The sequence below is a fragment of the Aotus nancymaae genome, unplaced genomic scaffold, assembly GCF_030222135.1.
Source record: "Aotus nancymaae isolate 86718 unplaced genomic scaffold, 86718_ANA_hifiasm-v0.15.2.pri h1tg000029l, whole genome shotgun sequence".
Lineage (NCBI taxonomy): Eukaryota > Metazoa > Chordata > Mammalia > Primates > Aotidae > Aotus > Aotus nancymaae.
This window is the reverse complement of record NW_026988442.1, coordinates 14400762-14425923: the sequence shown is the minus strand read 5'-3', so window position 1 is coordinate 14425923 and position 25162 is coordinate 14400762. Positions and strand designations below refer to the sequence as shown.

The 25162-nt window shown below is 42.4% G+C and overlaps 2 protein-coding genes across 4 annotated transcripts in view; one reads left to right on the top strand and one right to left on the bottom strand.

Annotated features, from left to right (window-relative positions):
• PIGU (phosphatidylinositol glycan anchor biosynthesis class U) overlaps positions 1-25162 on the top strand; it is a 106934-nt gene that overhangs the window by 30413 nt on the left and 51359 nt on the right. For all 3 annotated transcript variants that reach the window (XM_012455151.1, XM_012455150.1, XM_012455149.2), the window contains 2 exons: positions 4391-4500; positions 7034-7134. In XM_012455151.1, coding sequence (XP_012310574.1) covers positions 4391-4500; positions 7034-7134 — 211 coding nt within the window. The remainder of the gene's footprint in view (positions 1-4390; positions 4501-7033; positions 7135-25162) is intronic.
• On the bottom strand, positions 24532-25086 carry LOC105719212 (large ribosomal subunit protein uL13-like). Its single transcript, XM_064382176.1, has one exon. The coding sequence runs from the start codon at positions 24985-24987 to the stop codon at positions 24559-24561; it is 429 nt and encodes a 142-aa protein (XP_064238246.1). The 5' UTR covers positions 24988-25086; the 3' UTR covers positions 24532-24558.

The following is a 25162-nucleotide window of genomic DNA, read 5'->3' as shown; positions in this document are numbered from 1 at the left end:
CCAAGTAATAGAACCAGAAATAGCAGTCTGCTTTTCTGTGTCACTGGTCATCATTGACAGATGAAGCTGGTGAATTCTAGAATTTTAGACCTCAGAGATTTTATTTTTATTTATTTTTTTATTTTTTGAGACGGAGTTTCGCTCTTGTTACCCAGGCTGGAGTGCAATGGCACGATCTCGGCTCACCGCAACCTCCGCCTCCTGGGTTCAGGCAATTCTCCTGCCTCAGCCTCCCGAGTAGCTGGGATTACAGGCACGCACCACCATGCCCAGCTAATTTTTTGTATTTTTAGTAGAGACGGAGTTTCACTGTGTTGACCAGGATGGTCTCAATCTCTTGACCTTGTGATCCACCCGCCTCGGCCCCCCAAAGTGCTGGGATTACAGGCGTGAGCCACTGCGCCCGGCCCTATTTTTTTTTTTTTTTCCCTGCTCAATTCTCATCAAAAAACCTCCCACACTCCTCACTTAAAACAATTTTTTGCTTGAGACCTGCCTGGGCAACATAGTGGGACTCTGTCTCTACAAAAAAAATTTTTTTTAATTAGCCAGGAGTGGTACGTGCCTGTAGTCCCAACTGCTCTGGAGACTGAGACGGGAGGATTGCTTGAGCATGGGAGATCAAGGCTGCAGTGAGCTGTGATCGTGCCACTGCACTCAGCCTGAGTGACAGAGTGAAACACTGTCCCAAAACAAAACAATTTTTAATGGTAGGGGTAGTTTATGAGGAAGCTGTGAAACTAGATTTCAGTTAATTGCCTAACAAAGTCAGGCTTCACTATCAATAGGAGAGATGCCTTTAATTTAGATCACTGATAATTTTAATTCATTTGTTATTTCTGAGCTTATTTGGAAATATATAGAGATTTTTGGTTTTTTTTCTTTGCATGATTTTAAAGAGGGAGAGAGAAAGCCAAATGCTGTTGTCACTACCCTGTTTTTTAGTGCACCAGGACATTCTGTTATCACCAAGACTGAAGTAAAATTTGAAATGTTTTTGTTTCTTCTTCACTTTTAGACTTCAGACTATTAGAGCATTAGGTTTCTTCATCAGAATAGGAGTTTTATGTATGCTACGTCAAAAATGAACTCATTCTAAATGGCAGATTTTGATGATACTGTTGATTTAGATAGGATAGCAGCATGTCTTCCTCTAAGTCTTCTCCCCTTTGTCAGAAGGGTTCACATCACGTAGCCTGAGAAGTATTTAAGTCTTGCTGGGATTTGAGTCTTTTTATCCTTGGTAATGAAACTACTATGTCTATACACAGATGCATCCGGGAGAACTATAGGGCAGAGAGGGGACTGCATCCCCATCCCCTCTCCAGCTCTTAGCCTGTGGACTTAATGCTGATAGTGCCCAGCTGGTTATCATGACATTTTACATCTATCTCACTTGACAAAAACAATGTTAGTCTAGTCTGTCCTTCGCTGAGGAGGTGCTTCTTGCTTGGAACTCAGAATTCGTGTTAAGAGAGCTGCAGGTGTCCCACCGATCTCTGGCCTTCGGGCTGAAGGGCTGGTTCCGGAGGGCGTAAAATAAATAAATAAATAAATAAAAGAGAGCTGCAGGTGGTTTGATAATGGGTGATAAAAACCTGTGTCCCCTTAATGTGATTAGAGGGTTGTAAATTTGGAGGATAGGCTCCTGAGTTTGGAATGTACCGAGGCTAATAGTTGGAGAGGAGTTAGGGGCAGGGAAGGACTGTTTCCTCCTCCTCACCCCACCATAGTTTTGGGGGATGTAAATGAATGTAGATACAGCTTCAATGATTAGAAAAAGCCCTTTATTTGAAGTAGGGGAATTATGTCCTTGCGAAACCTAATCTTTCAAGGGACAAGGAAAGGGCTATATAGGGGAGTGGGTAGAAGGAAAGGAAGACTCCACCCCGTAATTTTTTTAAATTAAAAAATGGTATGGAAAAGCATACCATCTGTCTACAAGCTGATTAGTGATCACAAAGGTAAGATATCCAGGTCACTACCCTTCACATCACTTTTAATCTCTCCTGTCATTGTTTTAAATCTTATAATTGTCAAGACTACTGAATGTATCTAGAAATATTAATCTTCAGATTTTAATGTATACCCTAACTTCATTTTATACTTATATTTTCTTGAGGGTGTGTGTGTGGGGGGGTGGTGCATACATGTCTGTATAAAAAATTTCCATTGATTTTAGCCACTTTCCTGTTTCTAGCTGGATGCAATAGCGGTTTTTTAAAGGGATTTTGTCTACACATAGGGGAGCTGATATTGGGCCTGTGAGGAGAGCCATAATAGTGCCTGTGCTGGTGAAATTGAGGGAGGCAATAAAGGTAGCCGAGAATGTGGGGACTGCTGATCTATGTGCCTTCTTTCTTGGAGACTCCTTTCAGAAGACTTTTTGTTTTAAAGTATTTGAGAAGATTGTGGTTGTAAGGAAGTACATCTTCCATTGCTGGCACAGTGTCACCTTTGCCCAGGATCTACACGTCCCTGGTAGTTGCCTCTATCTCTTAGTGCAGCTGTGCTGGCTGGCTTCCGGCCTGGGGCATGGGCCTGCATTCCCACCTGTCTCTCTGGCTTCCCCTGGATGAACTCCATTCCTTTCTCACAGCCGTCTTTGTGGATCTCACCCACTCCAGGCGGCTTTCTTTTTGCTGCAGAACTCTAGACCTCTTAGCTGGTGGGGCCTCCTTCCTGCTACCACTGTTGCAGCTGCCCTCACTAAGCGCTTGACTGCTGAGCCAGCCCCCTTCTCTGTGATAAAAGCACCTTGGTTTTTATTTTGTCCTTTTAATTAAACAACCCCAGCTGTGAATGGCACCACAAATCTTACTGATCATAATTCCCACCTCTTAACTTGGACTCTGCCAACTGTGAGAAGAACAGATGATCAAAGGGAGGCTTTTGAAATTTGTTTGAGGTTTTCAGATTAAGCCTCTACCTAAACCTATGCAAGAAATCTAGGGTTACCTGTATTCCTGTGATGACTTCTTGATTTTCTTTTGAACTGAAAGATGGTCTTCTAAAAATGTTTTTTGTTGAAAATTTTTTATTTAATTTTGAAAGATCTATAACATGCAAAAATAAAGCATAGTACATACTTTTGAACCTATTTTCAGGTTGAAAAAAATTTACTCCTGCAGCTCTCTCTCTGATACTTTCATCTTCCTATTTCCCCTCCTACCAACACCACTGTTCTGAATTTAGTGGTTATCATCATACACATGGCCTTGACCTTTACCATGTTACTAAATAACGCATAATATTATTGTGCATCTTTTAACTTTATGTAAATGGCACAGTGCAGCATATATTCTAGTGTGATATGCTTTCTTCATCATTAAATTTTTAGTCATTCACAGATAGTTAAGCACTAGCTATCTTGGCTCCTCTGAAATACTCTGTTTTTTAATAGTTGGCAGCATTGATTTTATATTGTCTAAATGAGATTCTTTGATCATTAAATCAACAGGACTACCGATATTTTGGGTTCAGAGGCTTTCTCATCTATATTCTGACCCATGTTTGCTTATAAGGTTGCCTACCTTTTTTTCATTCTGGAACACACGCATGAACTTGTTGGAATACACCAGCAGAAGGCAAGAGCTTTCCACCCCATCCCACTCCCTCTTAACTATCCAGCTGCCCAGCCACACCCAGCTTTCCTCCTCTTCATCATCATGGCCGTTCTACACTTCCTCCGTGGAAGTAAAACATAACCCAAGATACTGTGACATTTGGGATCATTCTACCTTGCTTGAAAATACTTCTTCATGGATGGAACTTTGGAGGCTTTAGGCCACTGATGATAACTCTTCGAATGGCTAAGAACTTTGCTTTTCCAGCAAGTCATTCATTTAGCCATTCAACAGATATTTGTTGTTTATCCACTATGCCAGGTGCTAGGCATACATGGTAAGCAAGTAAACATGGTCCCTGCCCTCATGGAACTCTTGATCTAGTGAGGGAGACAGACATTAGTCAATCATATAAATAAGTGAAAAAGTTATTAACTGTGAACAATGCTATGAAAGAACATATATAATAGGGAGATTTTACCTGGGTGTGGGGTGGTGAGGGAGAGAGTGCCTTCCTAAGGAATTGATGATTTAACTGAGATCTAAGGATGGTGTGGGAATTCACTAGGGAAAGAGAAGAAGAAATTGTTCCAGGTCAAATGCAAAAGTCTGGGAATAGGAGGGACGCAGCATGTTCATGGTGCTGGAACCCAGAAAGACAGGGTTGTCACTCAGGCTGGAGAAAGGGGGTTGGGAGGGGTGAGTGTGAGATGAACCTAGAGAGGTTCAGACCAGGCAGGGCCATGTGGGCCATGGAAAGGACTTTTGTCTTCAGTCCGAAAACAATGGGAAGTGAATTGTTTCATGTGTTTTATCTTTTCTAGTTCAAAAAGCAGAAACTCCTCCTAGAACTGGACCAGTATGCCCCAGATGTGGCCGAACTCATCCGAACCCCTATGGAAATGCGTTACATCCCTCTGAAAGTGGCCCTGTTGTAAGTATTCCTGACAAAACAGGGCTTAGTGTCAGCAAATGCGAGGAAAATCTGATGAGACTTTCCCATGTTGTTTGTTGTACTTTTGGAGATTTGCAATCTTAGTCATCAAGTATTTGCTGTAGTTCTGTTGCACAACTGGGTTCTGTTGTTCTGGCCAGCAAAAGACACAGAGCCATTCTGTCTCTCTTGGGACAAAGACTCACACAGGACCGTGCACAATCAAACCCTTCACAAATGCTTTTTGACTCCATGCTGATCTGGGTTCCAGCCTACAGATAACGAGTGTTTCTAAAGAAAAAGTTCTTCAATTGTGATGTATAGATTGAATAAAAGTTTGGTTTCTATGTGGCTGCTGTTTCAAGCAGCTCTTACATTTCATGTACGATATAGTCCCCCATTTGTAGCTCATAAAACTAAAGTGCCAAACAGATGCATTCCAGCAGGGTGACCCATGTAGAAGACTGGAACTTACTAAAGCTCTGTGAAAGAATTCTCTAGGGAGTACCCAGTGTTGCCATTAAGTTGTACTCTTTTGAGTTATTTCCATTTATCCTCCTGAGATAGGCAAATGTGAATAATTATTCAATCCACTAATATAGTCATTGAATATTAATAATATACCAGTTTCTAGGGATACATAGCAAACAAGACAAACAAGTTTCCTCATGGAAAAATATGCCTTTAGAACCTAAGAATTAAAAAGGGCCTTATGAGACTAGTTTATTCATCCCTCTGTCTTGTGTGTGGATTTCCTACTCCCTATTCCAGATAGATGTCTATGCAGCTGCTTCTTGAACGTCACCTGCTATTTAGAAATGGCATTTTTTTCTTCCCACCAAACTATTTTGGACTATCAGTTCCAATCTGTGTATTTCAGAAATGTTGGTGGGGTCTACCTTAAAAGAACCAGAAGTTTAGCAACTTTATGAATCCCTTATGGACTTATATATGTCCTGGGGGTAGTTTTGTAATAGCAGCAGCTGTTTCTTTAAAGATTATGTAACCAGCCTGTCTGTAATTGCTGAAAAAACCACCAACAATTTCTAGGCCTTTGGCTGTGGAACTGCTAATCTCACAGTTGTGGGAGGTATTGGATTTAAGGTCTTTATTTGTGAATACTAATCATAATCTCTTCCTGAGACACTGGCATGTTTCTTCCTATCTGGTAACCAGAATTACATAACTGGTCTACCTTTTCACTTTGTCTGCCAGGAAACTCAGAGCCAAATTTGAAGCTGATTATTATTATAGTGCTGTAGAATACCCATTTGGTCATCCTTCCATTGCCTTTACTGTCTCCTTTTATTTATGTTTTCCTTGCTCTGGATTCTTTATTTCTATTTTTACTTTACTATTATTTTTTCTTATCTGTTCTTTGTGTTTTGGGGATAGAGTCTCACTCTGTCACCCAGGCTAGAGTGCAGTGGCACAATCACAGCTCACTGCAGCCTCCACCCCCCCGGGCTCAAGTGATTCTCCTACCTCAGCCTCCCAAGTAGCTGGGACCACAGGTGTGTGCCACCATGCCTGACTAAGGGGGTTTTTTGTATTATTGTTATTATTTTTTTTAGTAGAGACAGGGTCCCGCCATGTTGCTTAGGCTGGTCTTGAACTCCAGCTCAAGCTATCCACCCACCTTGGCCTCCCAAAGTGCTGGGATTACAGGCGTGAGCCACTGTACCTCAGTTGTTTTCATTTTAGCTGCTTCAAATCCTTTGTGGAAGCGGGATAGAAATAAATACAAACAATTTATTATGACCATCTAAGATTTCCTTACTCACAAGCATTTCATATTCATTTTCTCGTCCATTCCTTTTCCACCTCAGGAAAAGACTAGGAGTTTCAGCATAGCTTCTTCCTAGTGGAGGGTCCAGATGTCCTTTGGAGTTCTGTGGCATCTGACTTGTTGAATTCAGTAGATACTTATTCTGTCCTTGCAGTCTGGATCTGTGGATTCAGCTTAACTACAAGAAGGGTACATCTAAACTGCTCTGACCTTTTGGATTGGTGTGACCTGTGTCAGGGCTTAGGAACCTGATTAGGGAAAATGTACTTTCCTGGTTCGCAGAGGTAAATGCAGCCATTCTTAAGATACGTGGCTCTGTGGGAATTGGTAGAATTTAATCATTTTTGAAATCTAAAATAGTGAAAAGAACATTTTAGAGCTAGAAAAACCTGATTTCGAATGTACTTACTTGTGAGATTTTGGGCAAGTTCCTTTACCCCTGAGTCTCAGTTTCCTCATCTGCAAAATTGGAATGATGTTATTGCGAGTTACAGGATCTCTGTGACAATTAAATACAACAGTTTTCCGTATACCCCATAGCACAGAATAGGCACTCCATGTTCAGTATCTTTTACTCATCAGCCCCAACCCCCACTCTATTACTTTTTACTTGGGGAAACTCATTTCTAAGAAGTTGCCTTCCTTCATGTGAGCTTTTAGTAAATCTCTTGGAATTTCCTGGCTGTAATGTCGAGGACTCCTTGGTCAGGATTACTAATGCCAAATATGTTTGTTCTTCCCCAGCTATCTCTTAAATCCTTACACGGTTTTGTCTTGTGTTGCCAAGTCTACCTGTGCCATCAACAACACCCTCATTGCTTTCTTCATTTTGACTACAATAAAAGGTAAGACCCTGAAGGGAGAGTACAAAGCTCAGTCCCTGATTTATGCAAGGTTTTGTAACACTTATGCTGTGGTTTTTTTTTTTTTAATGCAACACTTAAAAACATATAAAAAGTTACACAAGTAATACAAGATTATTCAGAAAATGTAGACAAGGCAAGAGGAAAAAAATTAAAACATCTTGAAAACTTACTGCTCAGAGAGTCACTATTAACATAGTTTAAGAAAAAGTTCTAGGCCAGGCATGGTGGCTCATACTTGTAATCTCAGCACTTTGGGAAGCCAAGGCAGGAGGATCATTGAGCCCAGAAGTTTGAGACCAGCCTGGGCAACATAGCAAGACTTTGTCTCTGCAAAACAAAAAATTAGCCCAGCACAGTGCACCTGTAGTCCCAGCTACTCGGGAGGCTGAGGGAGGAGGATTGCTTGAGTTGCAAGTTTGAGGCTGCAGTGAGCTATGATCATCATGCCACTGCACTCCAGCCTGGGTGACAGAGTGAGACCTTGCCTCTTAAAAAAAGCTTCTAAAAGGCTTATGATTAGAATAGTAGTCTTCCTCTTTCTTCCTACCCCTACTTCAGCTTCTTTGAAGCAACTGCTTTCTGGCTTTTGCTAGTGTTCCATATTTATAAATAAGACTTTATATTGTATTTCCTGAATTACAAATTTTAGATGTTATTTATTGTACTCCCATTATGGACTGATAAAAGATTTAGCTCTTTAGTACAAATATCCCCTTCCCACCTTTGCCTGATTTTCCTATAGTAGTTACATCCTAGTTTCTTGCTTGTTTGTTTTGTTTTGTTTTGGAGACAGGGTCGTCACTCAGGCTGGAGTTCAGTGGCACAATCATGGCTCATGGAAGCCTTGATCTCCCCAACTCAGCTGATCCTCCCACTTCACCTCCTGAGTAGCTAGGACTACAAGTGCCTGTCATCACACCTGGCTAATTTTTGTATTTTTTATAGAGATGAGGTTTTGCATGTTGCCCAGGCTGCTGTTGAACTCCTGGACTTAAGTGATCTGCCCTCCTTGGCCTCCCAAGGTGCGGAATTACAGGCATGAACCACTGCACCTGGCCAACATCATAGTTTTGATTAAATCAATATCAGCAAATATATTTTATGACACTATATGTGTTATTCCACTGCTGGGCAAAGTAGTAACTGTGACTACTTTTTTCTTCCATGTATTGCGTTTTATTTTTCCTAGGAGTAATAATCGTCTTTTATTGCTTATTTGGTTTTTTGCTTAGTTTTTGGGTGCCAATCACTGTTATATTCCCCAGTTGTTCCACTATATCTGGAGATTTTTTTCACACATCTTTCATCCTACCCAAGTATGTCTTAGTTGTTCTCTGGGTCTGGTATAAAGTTGTCATACTGGAACTTACCTTCATAAATCTCCTCTTCTGTATCCCTCCTCTCCTGGACTCCTTCTCTTTTTTATTGATTTTTTTTTTTCTGTTTTTCTGAAGTACTTTCTCAGTAGTTGTCTAAGAAAGGGTGTATGAGATACATATTTTGAGTCATTCCATCTCTAAAAAATATCTTTTTTCTAGTTTAGCACCAAATTAATAGTTGGGTAGGATAGAGAATTCTAGACTCAAATAACTTTTCCTTTAGAATTTTGAAGGCATTGGCCAGGCGGGGTGGCTCACGCCTGTAATCCCAGAACTTTGGAAGGCTGAGGCGGGAGGATCACCTTTGGGAGGCTGAGGCGGGAGTTCGAGACTAGCCTGACCAACGTGGAGGAAACCCCTTCTCTACTAAAAGTACAAAATTAGCCAGGTGAGGTGGCACATGCCTGTAATCCTAGCTACTCAGGAGGCTGAGACAGGAGAATTGCTTCAATCTGGGAGGCGGAGGTTGCAGTGAGCCAAGATCGTGCCATTGCACTCCAGCCTGGGCAAAAAGAGCAAGATTCTATCTCAAAAAATAATAATAAAAATAAATGAAAAATAAATTTAAAAAATGGGTTATATTCAAGACCATAAAACTGCTCAACAGCAACCAAGATACTAGAAGACAACAAAACAATGCCTTCAAAATTCTTTTTTTTTTTTTTTTTTTATTGAATTGATAGGGTTTCTCCTATCAGGCTGGTCTCAAACTCCCGACCTTAGGTGATCCACCCGCCTCGGCCTCCCAAAGTTCTGGGATTACAGGTGTGAGCCACCATGCCCGGCCGTAACTCAGTTTTTTTTTCTGAAATATTTAACATCTTTTGGTCAGGCACAGTGCTCTAGCCTGTAATCCTAGCACTTTGGGAGGCTGAGGCAGGAGGATCTCTTGAGCCTTGGAGTTTGAGACCAGCCTGGCAACATAGTGAGACCTCATCTTTACAAAAAATGAACACAATTAGCTGGGTGTGGTGGCATGTGCCTATAGTCCTAGACACTTGGGTGGCTGAGGCAGGAGGATCACTTGAGCCCAGGAGGTTAAGGCTACAATGAGCCAATATAGTGATATTGTGCTCCAACCTGGGTGACAGAGAAAGACCCTCCCTCAACAAAAGGAGAAAAAAAATTGAGTATCTTCTTTTTATCCTCAACATTTTGAAATTTTATGACACTATGTCTTGACATGGGTCTTTTTTTTTTTTTGGAGACGGAGTTTCGCTTTTGTTACCCAGGCTGGAGTGCAATGGCCCGATCTCGGCTCATCGCAACCTCTGCCTCCTGGGTTCAGGCAATTCTCCTGCCTCAACCTCCTGAGTAGCTGGGATTACAGGCACGTGCTACCATGCCCAGCTAATTTTTTGTATTTTTAGTAGAGACGGGGTTTCACCACGTTGACCAGGATGGTCTCGATCTCTTGACCTCGTGATCCACCCACCTCGGCCTCCCAAAGTGCTGGGATTACAGGCGTGAGCCACCGCGCCCGGCCCCGACATGGGTCTTTTAAAATTCATTATGCTGAGTACTTGGTAGGCCCTTTCTTTCTTTCTTTCTTTCTTTTTTTTTGTTTTTTGAGATGGAGTTTCACTCTTGTTGCCCAGGCTGGAGTGCAATGGCGCAATCTTGGCTCACCACAACCTCCACCTCCTGGGTTCAAGCGATTCTTGTGCCTCAGCCTCCTGGGTAGCTGGGATTGCAGGCATGCGCCACCATACCCGGCTAATTTTTGTATTTTTAATAGAGACAGGGTTTCACCACGTTGGTCAGGCTGGTCTCGGACTCCCAACCTCAGGTGATCTGCCCACCTCAGCCTCCCAAAGTGCTGGGATTATAGGCGTGAGCCACTGCGCCTGACCCAGTAGGCCCTTTCAATATGGAAACTAGTGTTCTAGAAGGTGTTCCTGTATAACTTTTCCAAATTCCACCTCTATTTTCTCTGTCCACTTGTTTTGGATGTTTTTTGGATGTTAGACTTTCTTGATTGATCAAATACACATATTTTATTTTCTGTTGTTTTTCCCATCGTTTTTACTTACTTTCTCCTTTTCTGGGATGTTTCCTTGTTTTTATCTTCCAGCTCCTCATGGAATTTTAAATTTTATTTATTACATATTTATACACTTACATTTGGTCTCTAGTTATTTCTTTGAGGAATTCTATTTTTATTTTATCACCACAGTATCCTCTATTATATCTCTGATTATACATATATATTGTCAGTTTCCATTTGTTCCAAGCAAAGTCTCTTTGTCTTACTGGTATTTTTTTTGTTTGTTTGTTTGTTTTAAGAGGATTTCTTCCTTATGGGAAGATTTTCTTACATGTGTGGTAATCCTGGCTATCTGTTTCTGTTTAAGGGTGAGGCATGGCTTGGCACAATGACTCACACCTATAATCCCAGCATTTTGGGAGGCTGAGGTGGGAGGGTTGCTTGAGGCCAGGAGTTCAAGACCAACCTGGACAACATAGCAAGACCTCGTCTCTACAAAACAAAGAATGGTGTTACTTGCTTGTAGCCAAGCATGGTGGTACTTGCTTGTAGTCCCAGCTACTCGGGAGGCTAAGGTGGAAGGATTGCTTGCCCTGGGAGTTTGAGGCTGTAGTGAGCTATGATTGTGCCACTGTGCTGCAACCTAGGTGACAGCTGTCTCTAAAAAAAAAAATTAAAAAAATTTTAAATGAGGCACAACATATTGACTGGAGATTCTGTGCACTCTGTGCATGGGCAGTGCTTGTTGGTGGATCATTTTCACTATATGGGGATCAGGCAGTGGGCTGGCCTCTTTGGGTTGGGGGCATTTACAAATGTCATCATTTGCAGGTTTTATTTTCCTTTGAAACTATTCAGTTTTTCCAAAGGGGAATCCTCTAAAATCCTGTCTAGGGTAGCAGAGTTAGGGATTTTTTGAGGGCTGGAGGGTACATAAAGACTGGCTGCTGGAGTTGTGAGAGCAAGAACGGGGAGGGTGGATGGTTTCAGTCCGGAGACTTTATTTCATCTCATTGCTTTTCAGCCCTCACTTCTCCTCAGCCCATTACTGTGCTAAGTGGTTCCTAGACTTGTGCCCTTAGTTAGCTTTCTCCAGAACTGAGATCTTCTGCAGGTGGAGTAGAAAGTTAGAGGGATGGGTTAGATGGGAATGGTTATTTGGCTGCACATAGTTGGGATAAGACCTGTTGCCCTGAGTGGTCTGTTTACAAACTTTCAGCTTGATTTTTTTTCTCTGTGCGTTATTAACCCCACCTCCCATAGCATCTGATACACTCAAGTGCTGAATTTCTCAGAAGTTTTGTGGGTTGAGTTGGCTGATTTTTTATTAGTAATCCTCTTTGTAGGCCACTGAGCGGTAGTTTCTTCCACATCACCAAGTCATTTATTCTTTCACCCGCTTTATATTTTTTCACTATTGTGTTGAAGTTTTTTTTTTTTGCTATAATCTCCTCTTATTTTCTTTGTGATTTAATATGGTTTTAATCTCTTATTTTCATTTTAGTGAGATTTTTGGAGGATGAGATGATAAGCACATGTGATCAATCTGTTATTTTTAACTAAAGTTCCTCTGTAAGCATTTGGGTTATATATTTCCAGATTTTTCCTACATTTCCCACCCCCCACCCCCAACTTTTAAATATTGTATCAATTAGCTAGTACCACAAAAATGTTAATAAACCACTCCAGAATTCAGTAGCTTAAGACAATAACAAGTGTTTACCTAGCTCATACATCTGTAAGTCAGCAAGAAGTCAGCTGATCTAGGTTGGACATGTTTTGTCAGTTGGCTGATTACATGGGCTTCATTTACACATCAGTGGCTGGCTGGATTTGGCTAATCTAGGTTGGGCTCTGCTTCATATGGCTGTCATCCTCCTGGGCCAGGGGACAAACTTAGATCTATGTTCTCTTCATAGCAATGGCAGAAGCACAATAGTGAGCAAGCCTAGTCAGGCATGTACATTTTAAGTTCCTGGTTGCATCACATGTGCTAATATCCCATTGATCAAAATGTAACACACGTCCAGGCACAGTGGCTCACGCCTGTAATCCTAGCACTTTGGGAGGCCGAGGCGAGTAGATCACGATCTTGACTGGCCTGGCCAAGATGGTGAAACCTTGTCTCTACTAAAGAGACAAAAATTAGCCAGGTATGATGGCAGGTGCCTGTAATCTCAGCTACTCGGGAGGCTGAGGCAGAGAATTGCTTGAACCCGGGAGGTGGAGGCTTCAATGAGCATGATCGCACCATTGTACTCCGGCCTGGGCGATGAAGTGAGACTCTATCTCAAAAAAAAAAAATGGTAACACATGGCTGAGCCCAGGGGTGGGGATTTCCATCCTGTCCACAACAGGAAGGCACTGCAAAGTTAATACAGCAAAGTACCTGGACATGGTGGAGAGGCGGAGTGGCAAATTGGGGCCAATAATACAATCTACCACATATATACCAATAAATGTCTAGTCTTTTTTTTTTTTTTTTAAAGCTAGTCTTGCTCTGTTGCCCAGGGTGGAGTGCAGTGGCACAATCTCAGTTCATTGCAAACTCTGCCTCCTGGTTCAAGTGATTCTTGTGTCTCCCGAGTAGCTGAGACTACGGGGATGTACCACCATTCCCAACTAATTTTCGTATTTTTAGTAGAAATGAGGTTTCACCATGTTGGCCAGGTTGGTCTCTAACTCCTTACCTCAAGTGATCAGCCCGCCTTGGCCTCCCAAGGTGTTGGGATTACAGGTGTGAGCCACCACGCCCGGCCCTAGTCTATCATTTTGAATGGCTGCATATTCATTTTATGAATATAGAAATTCTTTGACCAATATATATCATTAAATATTTAGGTGATTTTCCAGTTTTTAGCTGTTTAAATATTACAATCAACTTTCTAATATACAGCAATATTTGTACTCGTTTAGTTATTTTCTTATAATAAAGTCCTAGAAATAGAAATATTTGCCACTTTTTAACAATTTCTAGAATTAATTAATTATTTTTTTCTTTTTTGTGGATAATAGAGGTCTTACTGTGTTGCCCAGGCTGGTCTCAAAACTCCTGGGCTCAAGCTGTCCTCCTACGTCTGCCTCCCTTAAGTGCTGAGATTATAGACATGAGCCACCATACCCAGTTGGATTTCTGAAATTTATTGCCACATTTATACTCCCATAAGAAGCATGTAAGAGTCCTTGTATTTGTACACTACTGTTTAATAGTTTGTGTGCTCAGGAAGTTAAAGAGTACAAAGTTGTACGTAGAACCTTTTACTTACAGTTTGCTTACCTTTTCAGGGTTGGCACATGAGGATGCCTTAGGTCTTCATAAGAGATTGTTTCTCTTGGAATGCTTATGAGTGGTCTTTCTGTAGGCCTATTAGTTTAATTTATTATTAGGTTACTTAAAATGGCTAGATATTGCATAGCCTGAATTATCTTGTTCTGAAGATTGTGGTCATTTTGTCAGAAACAACTCTGAAACAGTCAATACTCTGCTGTCTGCATACTCCCTGACTCAGTCCCTGTTTCCAGAGTGTCAGGTTCAGATAGGTTGTCATTTATCAAGGTGTCTGGTGTCCATTAAAATAAAGAATATATACAGTAGCCTGGCAGAAGGGACCAAGTACTGGCCTTTGGAAATGTCACCTTTAAAATAGCCAAGTGCAGAGATAGAAACTGAAGACATGCCCTCAGAAGGTGCATGTTTATTTGTTTTCCTAGGAGTCTCACATAAGTATGCCATTAAAAAATACATTTTATGACCTTTAAGTCAATGACAGGTTTTTGTTTGGGGAAGAAAAACATGTAAATAAGTTATGTGTATCTCTTTTGCAGCTATGTTTCTTTTGTTCCACAGAGCAAAAAAAATGTTTTATATCACTCTAGATTTTTGTTTAATGAATTCATAGACATTTTCATAATGTTATATGCATAATTTTGTTTTATCACTTCATATGAATCATGTCTGACATTGGTCACATTATTTGTCATTTCCTTGAAATTTAAATTTAAATTTAAATTTGGAAGTAATTTAAGCATTTGGCAAGAATAAAAGAAATTCAAGCCTATAAATTGAAAAGTAAAAGTCTCTCATCACCCTGCTCCACCTCCACTTAAGTTCCTCTTGCATATTTGTTATGAGGTCCAGCCCTTCTCTTTCGTTGGACATTTGTTTTCCATTATTTGCTACTATAAATAGAGACCCTCACAAACAACATTTCTAATCTGTTAAAATATTTGAGGAGTTCTATTTTAGGTAGGTCTCTGAACCACTCTAGCTCTTTGAGTATTTTAGTAATCTCTGCTAACAGTATATATAATAAAGTTAGTTGTTATAAATTCTGCAAGTTACATTTCTACATTTTACATATTACCACATAATATTAATAAAATTAGTTAATAAAATTAATGAAGGAATAATTCACTTTTTTTCTTAAAAAAGAAAATATTTGAGAATTCACAAGAAAAGAAATATAAATCACTAAAAATTATGGAAAAATATTCAACTCCTTGGATAATTAATAAAGAAAAGCAAATTGAAATTTAGAAACTTTTGAAAGCTTTTTTTTGCCTTTGAAATTGGTAAGGACTTTAGAAGCTAATTCTCAGTTCTGGCAAAGTTTCTATCAAATAGGCATTCTCCCACATGGAAGTTGGCTGATAAATTCGTACAACCATCTTGGGCAGTATCCACTGGGGGATAAAATGTTTGTAGTTTTGATTTATTAATTCTACTTTTGAGAACCTATCCTAAAGTAATGCAGAAATATACAAAGCTTTATGGTGCAAAGTCATTAATTGCAGAATTATTTATAATCACTGGAAACATTAGAAAATACTTTAAAATAGAAAGGAAAGGTTAAGTAAAATATGGTTTACCCATGTAGTAGAATATTATATACATGATATTTAAATATAATTTTAAATTATGTGAAAATAAATATGTTTTTTAAACAATGTAAAATTATATATATATATTTTTTAATCTAATTTTATTTTTTTGGGGACAGGGTCTTACTCTATCTCCCAGGCTGAACTGCAGTGGCACAGTCGTAGCTCACTATAACGTCACACTCTTGGGCTCAATGATCCTCCCACTCCAGCTTCTCACGTAGCTGAGACAACAGGCATGCGTCACCATGCCTGGTTAATTTTTTAAGTTTTTTGTGAAGAACAGATCTTGCTCTGTTGTCCAGACTGGTCTTGAACTCCAGGACTCAAGCAATCTACCTTCCTCAGCCTTCTGAAGTGCTGGGCTTACAGGTGTGAGCCACTGTGCCCAGCAAAATTATATATTTTAATGAATCTCAACTATGTTAAAGCAACAAAAATAGGAAATAGATCCCAAAAGGATAATACTTGTCCCTGTGGATTAAGTTCATGGGTGATTTTAATTTCCTTTTTATATGTTTTTTTCCAAAGTTTCTTCAGTGAGTACATAATTAAAAGCTAAATTAAATTAACTTGATTGATAAGAAGATAGGGACAGTAGAAGTGAACTTGGCAGTGCTCCCCTGACTGTGGAGCAAATACACCACGGAAGGAAGTGACTTGTTTGCTGTGTCCCCCTTGACTCTTGCTGCTTGCTTTCCCTTGGCTTCCTTTGTGGCATCCCAGGGTTGCCTGGGACACTCTGAGAGACAGGCCAGGGCAAGGCCCAGGCCATTGTATTGTGATGTCCTTATTGGAGTGTTGGCCGGGAAACACAGGTCTTTGGGCAGGGTTGATATTAGTTTAGCGGATCAGCTTAAGTTTGTCTTTGAAGGCTGTTGCTTGGGCAAAGGGTACTCTGTCTTTCAGTGAGCTAATTAAAAACTCCATCCCTGGGAAGCAGTCTTCATTGGGCTTTAAAAAGGAAAACAAACAAACAGATGTTAATAGATAGTCCTGCTTTTTCACTATTGGAGTTTATCAACAGTGAGATATTCCCAACTAGAAATTCTTGAAGTTTGCCACCTAAGGATTCTTCAGCTTTCCTTATGCCACCAAAAAAGGCCATGTGACAGGACTTGCTTGCCCAGCAGAAAGAAAGATCATTACTGTCAGAAGGTATTCAAGTATGATTAAGAGCTCAGGCTGGGGCCAGGCGCGGTGGCTTAAGCCTGTAATCCCAGCACTTTGGGAGGCCGAGGCAGGTGGATCACGAGGTCAAGAGATCGAGACCATCCTGGTCAACGTGGTGAAACCCCGTCTCTACTAATACAAAAAATTAGCTGGGCATGGTGGCGCATGCCTGTAATCCCAGCTACCCAGGAGGCTGAGGCAGGAGAATTGCCTGAACCCAGGAGGCGGAGGTTGCGGTGAGCCGAGATCGCGCCATTGCACTCCAGCCTGGGTAACGAAAGCGAAACTCCATCTCAAAAAAAAAGAGCTCAGGCTGCTCTGCTGTTAGATCTGGTGGCTAATCCCAGCTCCACTGTTCCCTGGCTGTATCACCTTGGGCAAGTCACTTAACAGTTCTAAGCCTTAGTTTCCTTATCTATAGCATGAGGATGAAACAGTGTCTACCTCATACAGTGAATATAAAGAATGAATGGTATGGAGGCATGTAGTAACTGCTCAGGTGGTGTTGGTTGCTATTCTTAATAGTATTGTCCCTTTTAAAAGATCTCTCAGATCACTTGAGCCCAGGAGTTTGAGTGCAGTGAGCTATGACCTCATCACTGCACTCCAATCTGGGCAACAGAGTGAGACCCTGTCTGTTTAAAAAAACATTTTTTTTTTTAAATAAAAGAGACCTCATGACTGATAGCATCCTTATAGGCCTTATAGGGAGGACTGGGAGGTTACAATGAGAGGTTTTCTTCCTGGAGCCTAGCCTTAGAGGAACAGTGGAAGAGTGATGATCCTGAGGCCTGGTGATCTCATCACTTCCAGTTGAGGTTCCTGTAGGCCAAAGACCTGCCAGTGGACGGAGTCATAGAGGACCAACTTCGAAGCCTGCTTATTCTAATTACTAGCTCTCTAGCCTTGGGCAAATCATGCAGCCTCAAGAGCCTCAGTTAGAATACCTACCTCCTAGAGATAGCGGAGGAATAAATAAGAAATATAAAATGCTTAGCATGCTTCTTTAGCAGAATTCACTCAATAACTAGTTGCTCTGCTTATTAGGATTGTTATGGTACAGGCACAGATTGAAATCAAGAGGGTGGCACAGTGATGCAGTCAGAACTGGGGTCTGAAGTGAAACTGTTTGGTTTAAATCCTGTTGCTCTCATTCACTAGTTTCATGACGCTGGGCAAATAACTTCTCTTTCATTTTCATTATCTGTAAAATGGGGACAGTAATTGTATTTACTTCATGGAATTATTGAAAGGACTAAATGGCTTAAGGCAAGTAAAGTGCTTACAGTCATGACTGGAACCGAGTAAGTGCTCAATAAATTATCATCGTCTCTGATATGTATGGGTTGCTCTGAAAGAGGCTGCCCTGTTAAAAGAGCACACTTGGCAAGGAATGTAATACATTGGCCCTGCCCCCAGGATCGCCGCCTCCTCCTGGGCAGTCTCACTTGTTGCCCCAGACCTTGGTACAACTTCCTCTTCTGATACTCCTGTGGGACCTGAGCCCTTTTGACTACATTCCAGTGTGTCTCTCTGCCTGTCTTGGTACAAGTCACCATCCGTGACCCACTCTCTTTATTCTCTGTTTACTCCACTTGAAGTCCCTGTCCTGAACCGGTCCCCATGCCCCACCTCATTACATTCCTGCTCAGTCCTGTAGCTCTGCCACCCACCCAGGCCCAGATCACTGCAAGGTGCAGTCCTTGGAGGCAAAGATTACCCCATGGCTTGCTGAGGCTTGTTTTGGCCCCCACCCTGACATAAATAGAGAGTTAGAAAACACAACATATTCAAAGCTAGATTGAGTAGATAATGAAATTTCCTGATATTACAGCCAGTGTACATACACATTTGTTTACTCTGGTTTACTCTAATATTCCTAGGATAAGGCTAAAGACCAAGGCTTATATAGAAAGCCTAGTGCCTGAGCACTGGGCTGCCCTAACAAATGGTAGGTTATATCATTTTGGGGTAAAACTCATAGTCCTCTTGGCACAGTTCCTTCTGGTTAGGCCAGCATGATGCCCTAGCTCTTGCCCACATGAAGCTGCCATTTCAGACATGATTTCAGATAGCCTGTCTGGGCCTGTAGGTAGATGTTTTTGGATGACTGTGCAAGCTAAATCCTCTATGATCTGACTCCTACCTGCTTGCTGAGAATTTTTGGATTGTAACTTTTTCTTTTTTTTTTTGAGATGGAGTCTCGCTCTTTAGCCTAGGCTGGAGTGCAGTGGCGTGATCTCGGCTCACTGCAACTTCCGCCTACCTGGTTCAAGCAATTCGCCTGCCTCAGCCTCCTGAGTAGCTGGGATTACAGGCATGTCCTACCACACCCGGATAATTTTTGTATTTTTAGTAGAGATGGGGTTTCACCATATTGGCCAGGCTGGTCTTGAACTCCTGACCTTGTGATCCGCCCACCTCGGCCTCCCAAAGTGCTGGTATTACAGGCATGAGCCACACGTGCAGTTGGATTATAACTTTTTATTGAAGTATGACATATGTACAGAAAGATATATAACTCATTAGTGTACAGATACATTAATTTTCATAAAATGTTGAGTAACCGGCACCCAGCTTAAGAAACAGTGATACTAGCATCCACAGGAGCCCCTTTCGTGTTCTCTTTCTAGTCACTCCTCCCAGCTCTCGCTCTGTTTGGCCATATTGAGCTAACTACAGTACCCACCCCCAACCCCAGCATGCCATTCTCTCTTGCCCTCCTGCCCATGTTCAGCCTTGGACTGCCCGGCCTCAGCTCCTCATTGTTCAAAACTCAGGTGTCAGCTTCCCCTGATGGGCTAGGCCTGCTTCCTTTGTATTTTCCTCCTGTATTTTGTAATTGTTTACTGGGACCTCCCTGAGGACAGAGACTGTCTGAGTCACCAGGTTTCCTGGCACCCAGCGGACTCTTCATATAGAGCAAACTCCAGAAATATTTGCTTATTGCACAGTTTGTTTAAAATATTTGAAGTTACTTTTCACTTTCCTTGATCTCTGACTCTGCGCCAAGCACATATCATTCCTCCTCTGCCTTCCTAACCCCTTCTAGCTTTTTTCAAAACACATAGCCCTTTCTGAGTCTCCTGCCTGCCTCCATACGCCCCCTCACTTTTGCACAGGCTGTGCGTGTGCCCCGTCCACACCTGTCCCAGCATCCCACACCCAGACTTCCCACACACCAACCTACTGACAGTTGCAGCACCGTGTTTCTGCCCTCAGACTGCGGGCCTCAGCCAGGCAATAGTTTACTCCACAGAGAGCATTCTCTGTGCTAGCCCCCTGCCACAACAAACCCTCAACTGCTATTCTGCAGGCTCTGCTTTATTCGAGTCAGATTTATTTTGTGCTTTGCCCATGTTCATGACTCTGTGTATTACACTTCATGAGTTTTTCTTCCTCAAGAACATTGGTTTCCTTTAATATGCTTGTATTTTTAAAAAGGATTTCATATGTATTGCTGAATGATACTCATTCATTCACTTCATTTGTTCATTCATCACACGTGCCAGAAACTGTGCTAGGTGCTGGAGAGTCAAAGTTAAGAGACATGGATTGCCCTTGAGAAATTCACAGAGAAATGGGAAGAGAGAGAGAAACATATGCAAATTATTATGAGATAGTATTGGTATTGAATGAGATGAGGCTTATTAACACAGGATTAACAGTGGGTACTGGAGTCAGCTTTGTGGTTTTGGTTACATTACTGAAGCTTTCTGTTTCTGTGTCTTGGTTTCTTGACCTGTAAAACAGGTAGAACTTGTGGTTTTTATCTCAGTAAAGCTGTTACAAGGAGTAGAAATAGAGCTTTCACAGGGCTGTTTGATGTTTCCTTAGGGCCTTTTTGAGTCAGGAAGTGTTGTTGATGCAGAGGATACAGTACAGTGCCTGGCACCTAGCCGGTGATCCATAGATGTCGACTATAATCACGGTTGTTATCACCTTTGCTGGGGCTCGTAGACAAAGTGACCTATCACCTGGCTATTGAAGGAAGGGTTTCTACTAGAAAGAGGGCAGAGAAGGATGGCTTAGGCAGAAGGAATAGCCTAAGAACAGACACAGAAGAATGAAACAGCATAATGTTTTCAGAAATTGGGAATAGTCCAGTGTAGCTGGAGGACAGGGTGTGTGTGGGAGAGCGGTGAGAGGTGAAGCTGGAGAAACGAGACCCAGTGGTGAAGGGTCTTGTTTGCTGTTGAAGTTTAGACTTAACCCGATAGATGAAATGGAACCATCAGAAGTCTTTAAAGACTTGCTTGCCACAATCTAAACTGTTTTAGAAGGTTCCTTTGGTGCTTTTGTGAATGGACTTGGATGGGAGGGGATTGGGAGACCACTAAGGAGGAGAAGGAAAAGGCTGCTGAAGAGAGATGACGAAAGCAAGAACTGTGGGGATAAATGCTCCAGAGGAGTATTCACAGGGCTTGGTGACTGGTGGAAGGAGGAACATGGGAGCTGGAGGGTGAAGGTGTTGCCAGGGTATCCGGCTGGATGTTGATGCCAGTTACTGACAAAGAATAGCAGGAGGAACAGATTTTTCCTTCCCCAAGACTACTTCAGTCTGTGGAAGGAAGACTGCTTCTTCCTCATCCTAGGAGCAAGCATTCTAAAACTCACAAGTCCATTCGACTAGACTGTGAGCCTTGTCTTCTCTCTTGGGCCTTATAAACAGTCAGTTTCAGACAAGCATTTATTAATCTCAGGCAATTAGGGCAGGAGATGGCTGTGTTTACTTCCCTCCTTGTGTCTCCTCAGGGAGAGAGAGGTGAAAGTCATGTATTTGTTTTCACCATACTGTACGAATGGATGGAGTTGGAGCATTAGCGTCTGTTCTCTGGTAACATAAGCATGGGCCTCTTCTCTCACCTACTCCCAATCCATAGAGAACTATGTTAAGTCAAAAGGTTCTTTTCAGTGTTTTCCCTTTCTGGGCCAGTTTCCCACCAAAACATCATTCAGAGTTTTGGCCCAATCAAATAATCAATCCCTAGCCCACCCTAGCTGTTGGGTTCCAGAACAGCACCTTTCCTACTGCTGCCACCCCCCTATCTCAGAGTGACCTGGTCTGAGTCTAGAGTCTATGGCTCAGCAGATGTGTGGAGGCTTCTACTGGTGTCACAGCATAGCTGGGCATGATCCTGTTCATACACAGTCATATTTATGAGTACCCTGGATACAAGACGTCATAACTGGCACTGTCAATCTGGTGAGACAGTGCCCACAAACCCCCGTAGAATTCTGTCCTATTACTTCTAGCTTCCCTCTTTCTCTGCCTCCCTTCTACTTTCTGTCAGCTCAGTTATTCTAGCTGGTAAGTTTCCTTGGTTTAAAGAATAGAGCTCACAAAGTTCTTTTCTCTCCATTCCCTCATCTGTGAAGTTGTCACATTTATAACCCTCCCTTTTCCAAGGTAGTTTTTAGATGTTTCAAGTATATAGGCTACTTTGGTGGCAAAAGATCTCATAGATCATCTGTTCCTGTTTCTCTCCAGAGCTGGATTAGCAGAGGGGTAAAACTCCTTGGACTTAATGAAGTGGCTGGTTCCTCCTTTTATGAAACACCGTTGAGAGGATGTGTTATTTTTATTTCTTTATTTGAAACAGGGTATTACTCTGTCACCCATGCTGGAGTGCAGTGGTTCAGTCTTAGCTCACTGCAGCCTCAACCTCCTGGGCTTAAGTGATCCTCCCACCTCACTTAGCCTCCTAAGTAGCTGGGACCACAGGTGTGACACCACACCCAGCTAATTTTTTTATTTTTATTTTTGTAGAGATGGGGTTTCACCATGTTGCCCAACCTAGTCTTTAACTCCTGGGTTCAAGCAGTCCTTTCACCTTGGCCTCTCAAAGTGCTGGGATTACATGTGTGAACCACCATGCCCAGACTGTTAACTTTCAGTAAATAGTTGACTCCACACTAGTAAGAGTGAGCATGGGTATTGTAATTTTTAAAAACATCATTACAAGACACCTGTTGGGCTTTATACCTTGGACCATTAATTGCACCCTACTGATTTCTGGGCCACTTGGAAACTCCTGTTGTAAACTAGGGCTCTCTAGCCTGAGTTTTAGAGTATCCTATTGTCTTAAGCCACCTGAAAGGGAATAGCTGTTTTTTCAAAGAAATTAGCTTTTTTCAGCCATGCGTGGTGGCTCACGCCTGTAATCCCAGCACTTTGGGAGGCCAAGGCGGGAGGTCAGGACTTCGAGACCAGCCTGACCAACATGGTGAAACCCTGTCTTTCCTAAAAATACAAAAAATTAGCCAAGCATAGTGGCATGCACCTGTAATCCCAGCTACTTGGGAGGCTGAGGCAGGAGAATTGCTTAAACCCAGGAGGCAGAGGTTGAAAAAAAAAAAAAAGAAATTAGCTTTTTTCTTGTTTTTTTCTTTTTTTTTTTGTTTGCTTGCTTTCAGAAATTAGCTTTTTTCTAATGACAAAAACAAAGCATGTTCATTTTAGAAAGTTTAGAAAATACAGTGAAGCAAAAATGAAAAATCATTTATAATTCCACCGTACAGAGATAACCACTATGAACTTTGTGGCCTTAGCTTTTTTTGGTAGTCTGAGACTGGGCAATTTACAAAAGAAAGAGGTTTAATTGGACTTACAGTTCCACATGGCCAGGGAAGGTCTCACAATCATGGCAGAGGGTGAAAGGCACTTCTTACATGGAGGTGGCAAGAGAGAATGAGGAGGAAGCAAAGCCAGAAACCCCTGATAAACCCATCAGATCTCGTGAGACTTATTCACTATTACAAAAATAGCATGGGAAAGACCTGCCCCTCCATGATTCAATTACCTTCCCCTTGGTCCCTCTCACAACAGATGAGAATCCTGGGAGATATAATTCAAGTTCAGATTTGGGTGGGGACACAGCCAAACCATATCATTCTGCCTCAGCCCCTCCACATCTCATGTCCTCACATTTCAAAGCCAATCATGCCTTCCCAACAGTCCCCCAAAGTCTTAACTCATTTTAGCATAAACCCAAAAGTCCACGATCCAAAGTCTCCTCAGAGACAAGGCAAGTCCCTTCTGCCTTTGAGCCTGTAAAATCAAAAACAAGTTAGTTACTTCCTAGATACAGTGGGGTACGGGCATTGGGTAAATACAACCATTACAAATAGGAGAAATTAGACAAAACAAAGGGGCACAGGCCCCATGCAAGTCCAAAATCCAGAAGGGCAGTCAAATCTTAAAGTTCCAAAATGATCTTCTTTGACTCCATGTCTCGCATCTGGGTCATGCTGATGCATGAGGTGGGTTCCCATGGTCTTGGGCAGCTCCGCCCCTTTGGCTTTGCAGAGTATAGCCTCCCTCTCAGCTGCTTTCAAAGACTGGTGTTGAGTGTCCGTGGCTTTTCCAGACCCACTGTGCAGGCTGTCGGTGGAGCTACCATTCTGGGGTCTGGAGGACGGTGGCCCTCTTCTCGCAGCTCCACTACACAGTGCCCCGGTAGGCACTCTGTTGAGGGGGGGGCCTCTGACGCCACATTTCCCTTCTGCACTGCCCTAGCAGAGGTTCTCCATGAGGGCCCTGCGCCTGCAGCAAACTTTTGCCTGGGTATCCAGGCTGGAGTGCAGTGGCGCAATCTTGACTCACTGCAACCTCTGCCTCCCAGGTTCAAGCAATTCTCCTGCCTCAGCCTGCCGAGCAGCTGGGATTACAGGTGTCCACCACCATGCCTGGCTAATTTTTATATTTTTAGTAGAGATGAGGTTCCACCACGTTGGCCAGGCTGATCTCAAACTCCTTGTCTCGATCCGCCTGCCTTGGCCTCACAAAGTGCTGGGATTACAGGCGTGAGCCACTAGGCCTGGCTGGCTTTTAGTCTTTTAAAAAATGTTTGTGCATGTTTTTTAAATAAAATAATATATATCTCTTTTATAAACTTCATTTAAGAGGATATTATAAACATCTTTCTATGTCATTGCAAATTCTTTTTTTTTTTTTTGAGGAATTAACAGTCTTTATTGGGCTCAGACCAGGAGTCCATGGGTCTTGAGGACCTCTATGTATTTGTCAATTTTCTTCTCCATGTTCTTCTCGGCTTGTTTCCGTAGCCTCATGAGCCGTTTCTTCTTCCGGTAGTGGATCTTGGCTTTCTCCTTCCTCTTCTCCTCCAGGGTGGCTGTCACTGCCTGGTACTTCCAGCCAACCTCGTGAGCCAGGCGCCCCAGATAGGCAAACTTCCTTGTAGGCTTCAGACGCACGACCTTGAGGGCCGCAGGAACCACCATCCGCTTTTTCTTGTCATAGGGCGGTGGGATGCCGTCAAACACCTTGAGGCGGTCCAAGGCGGCCTGGCCTCGCTTGGTTTTGTGGGGCAGCATGCCTCGCACGGTCCGCCAGAAGATGCGGCTGGGGGCCCGGAAGTGGTAGGGGCCTCGGGAAGGGTTGGTGTTCATCCACTTGCGGAGGAAAGCCAGGTACTTCAACTTGTTTCTGTAGAAATTGCCAGAAATGTTGATGCCCTCGCAGCGAACGACCACCACCTTCCGGCCTAGAAGGAGGGAGAGGGTTACGAAGAGCTGAGGGCTGTACCACAGCCTGCGCAGGCACCCCCCAGACACAGTGCAGTAC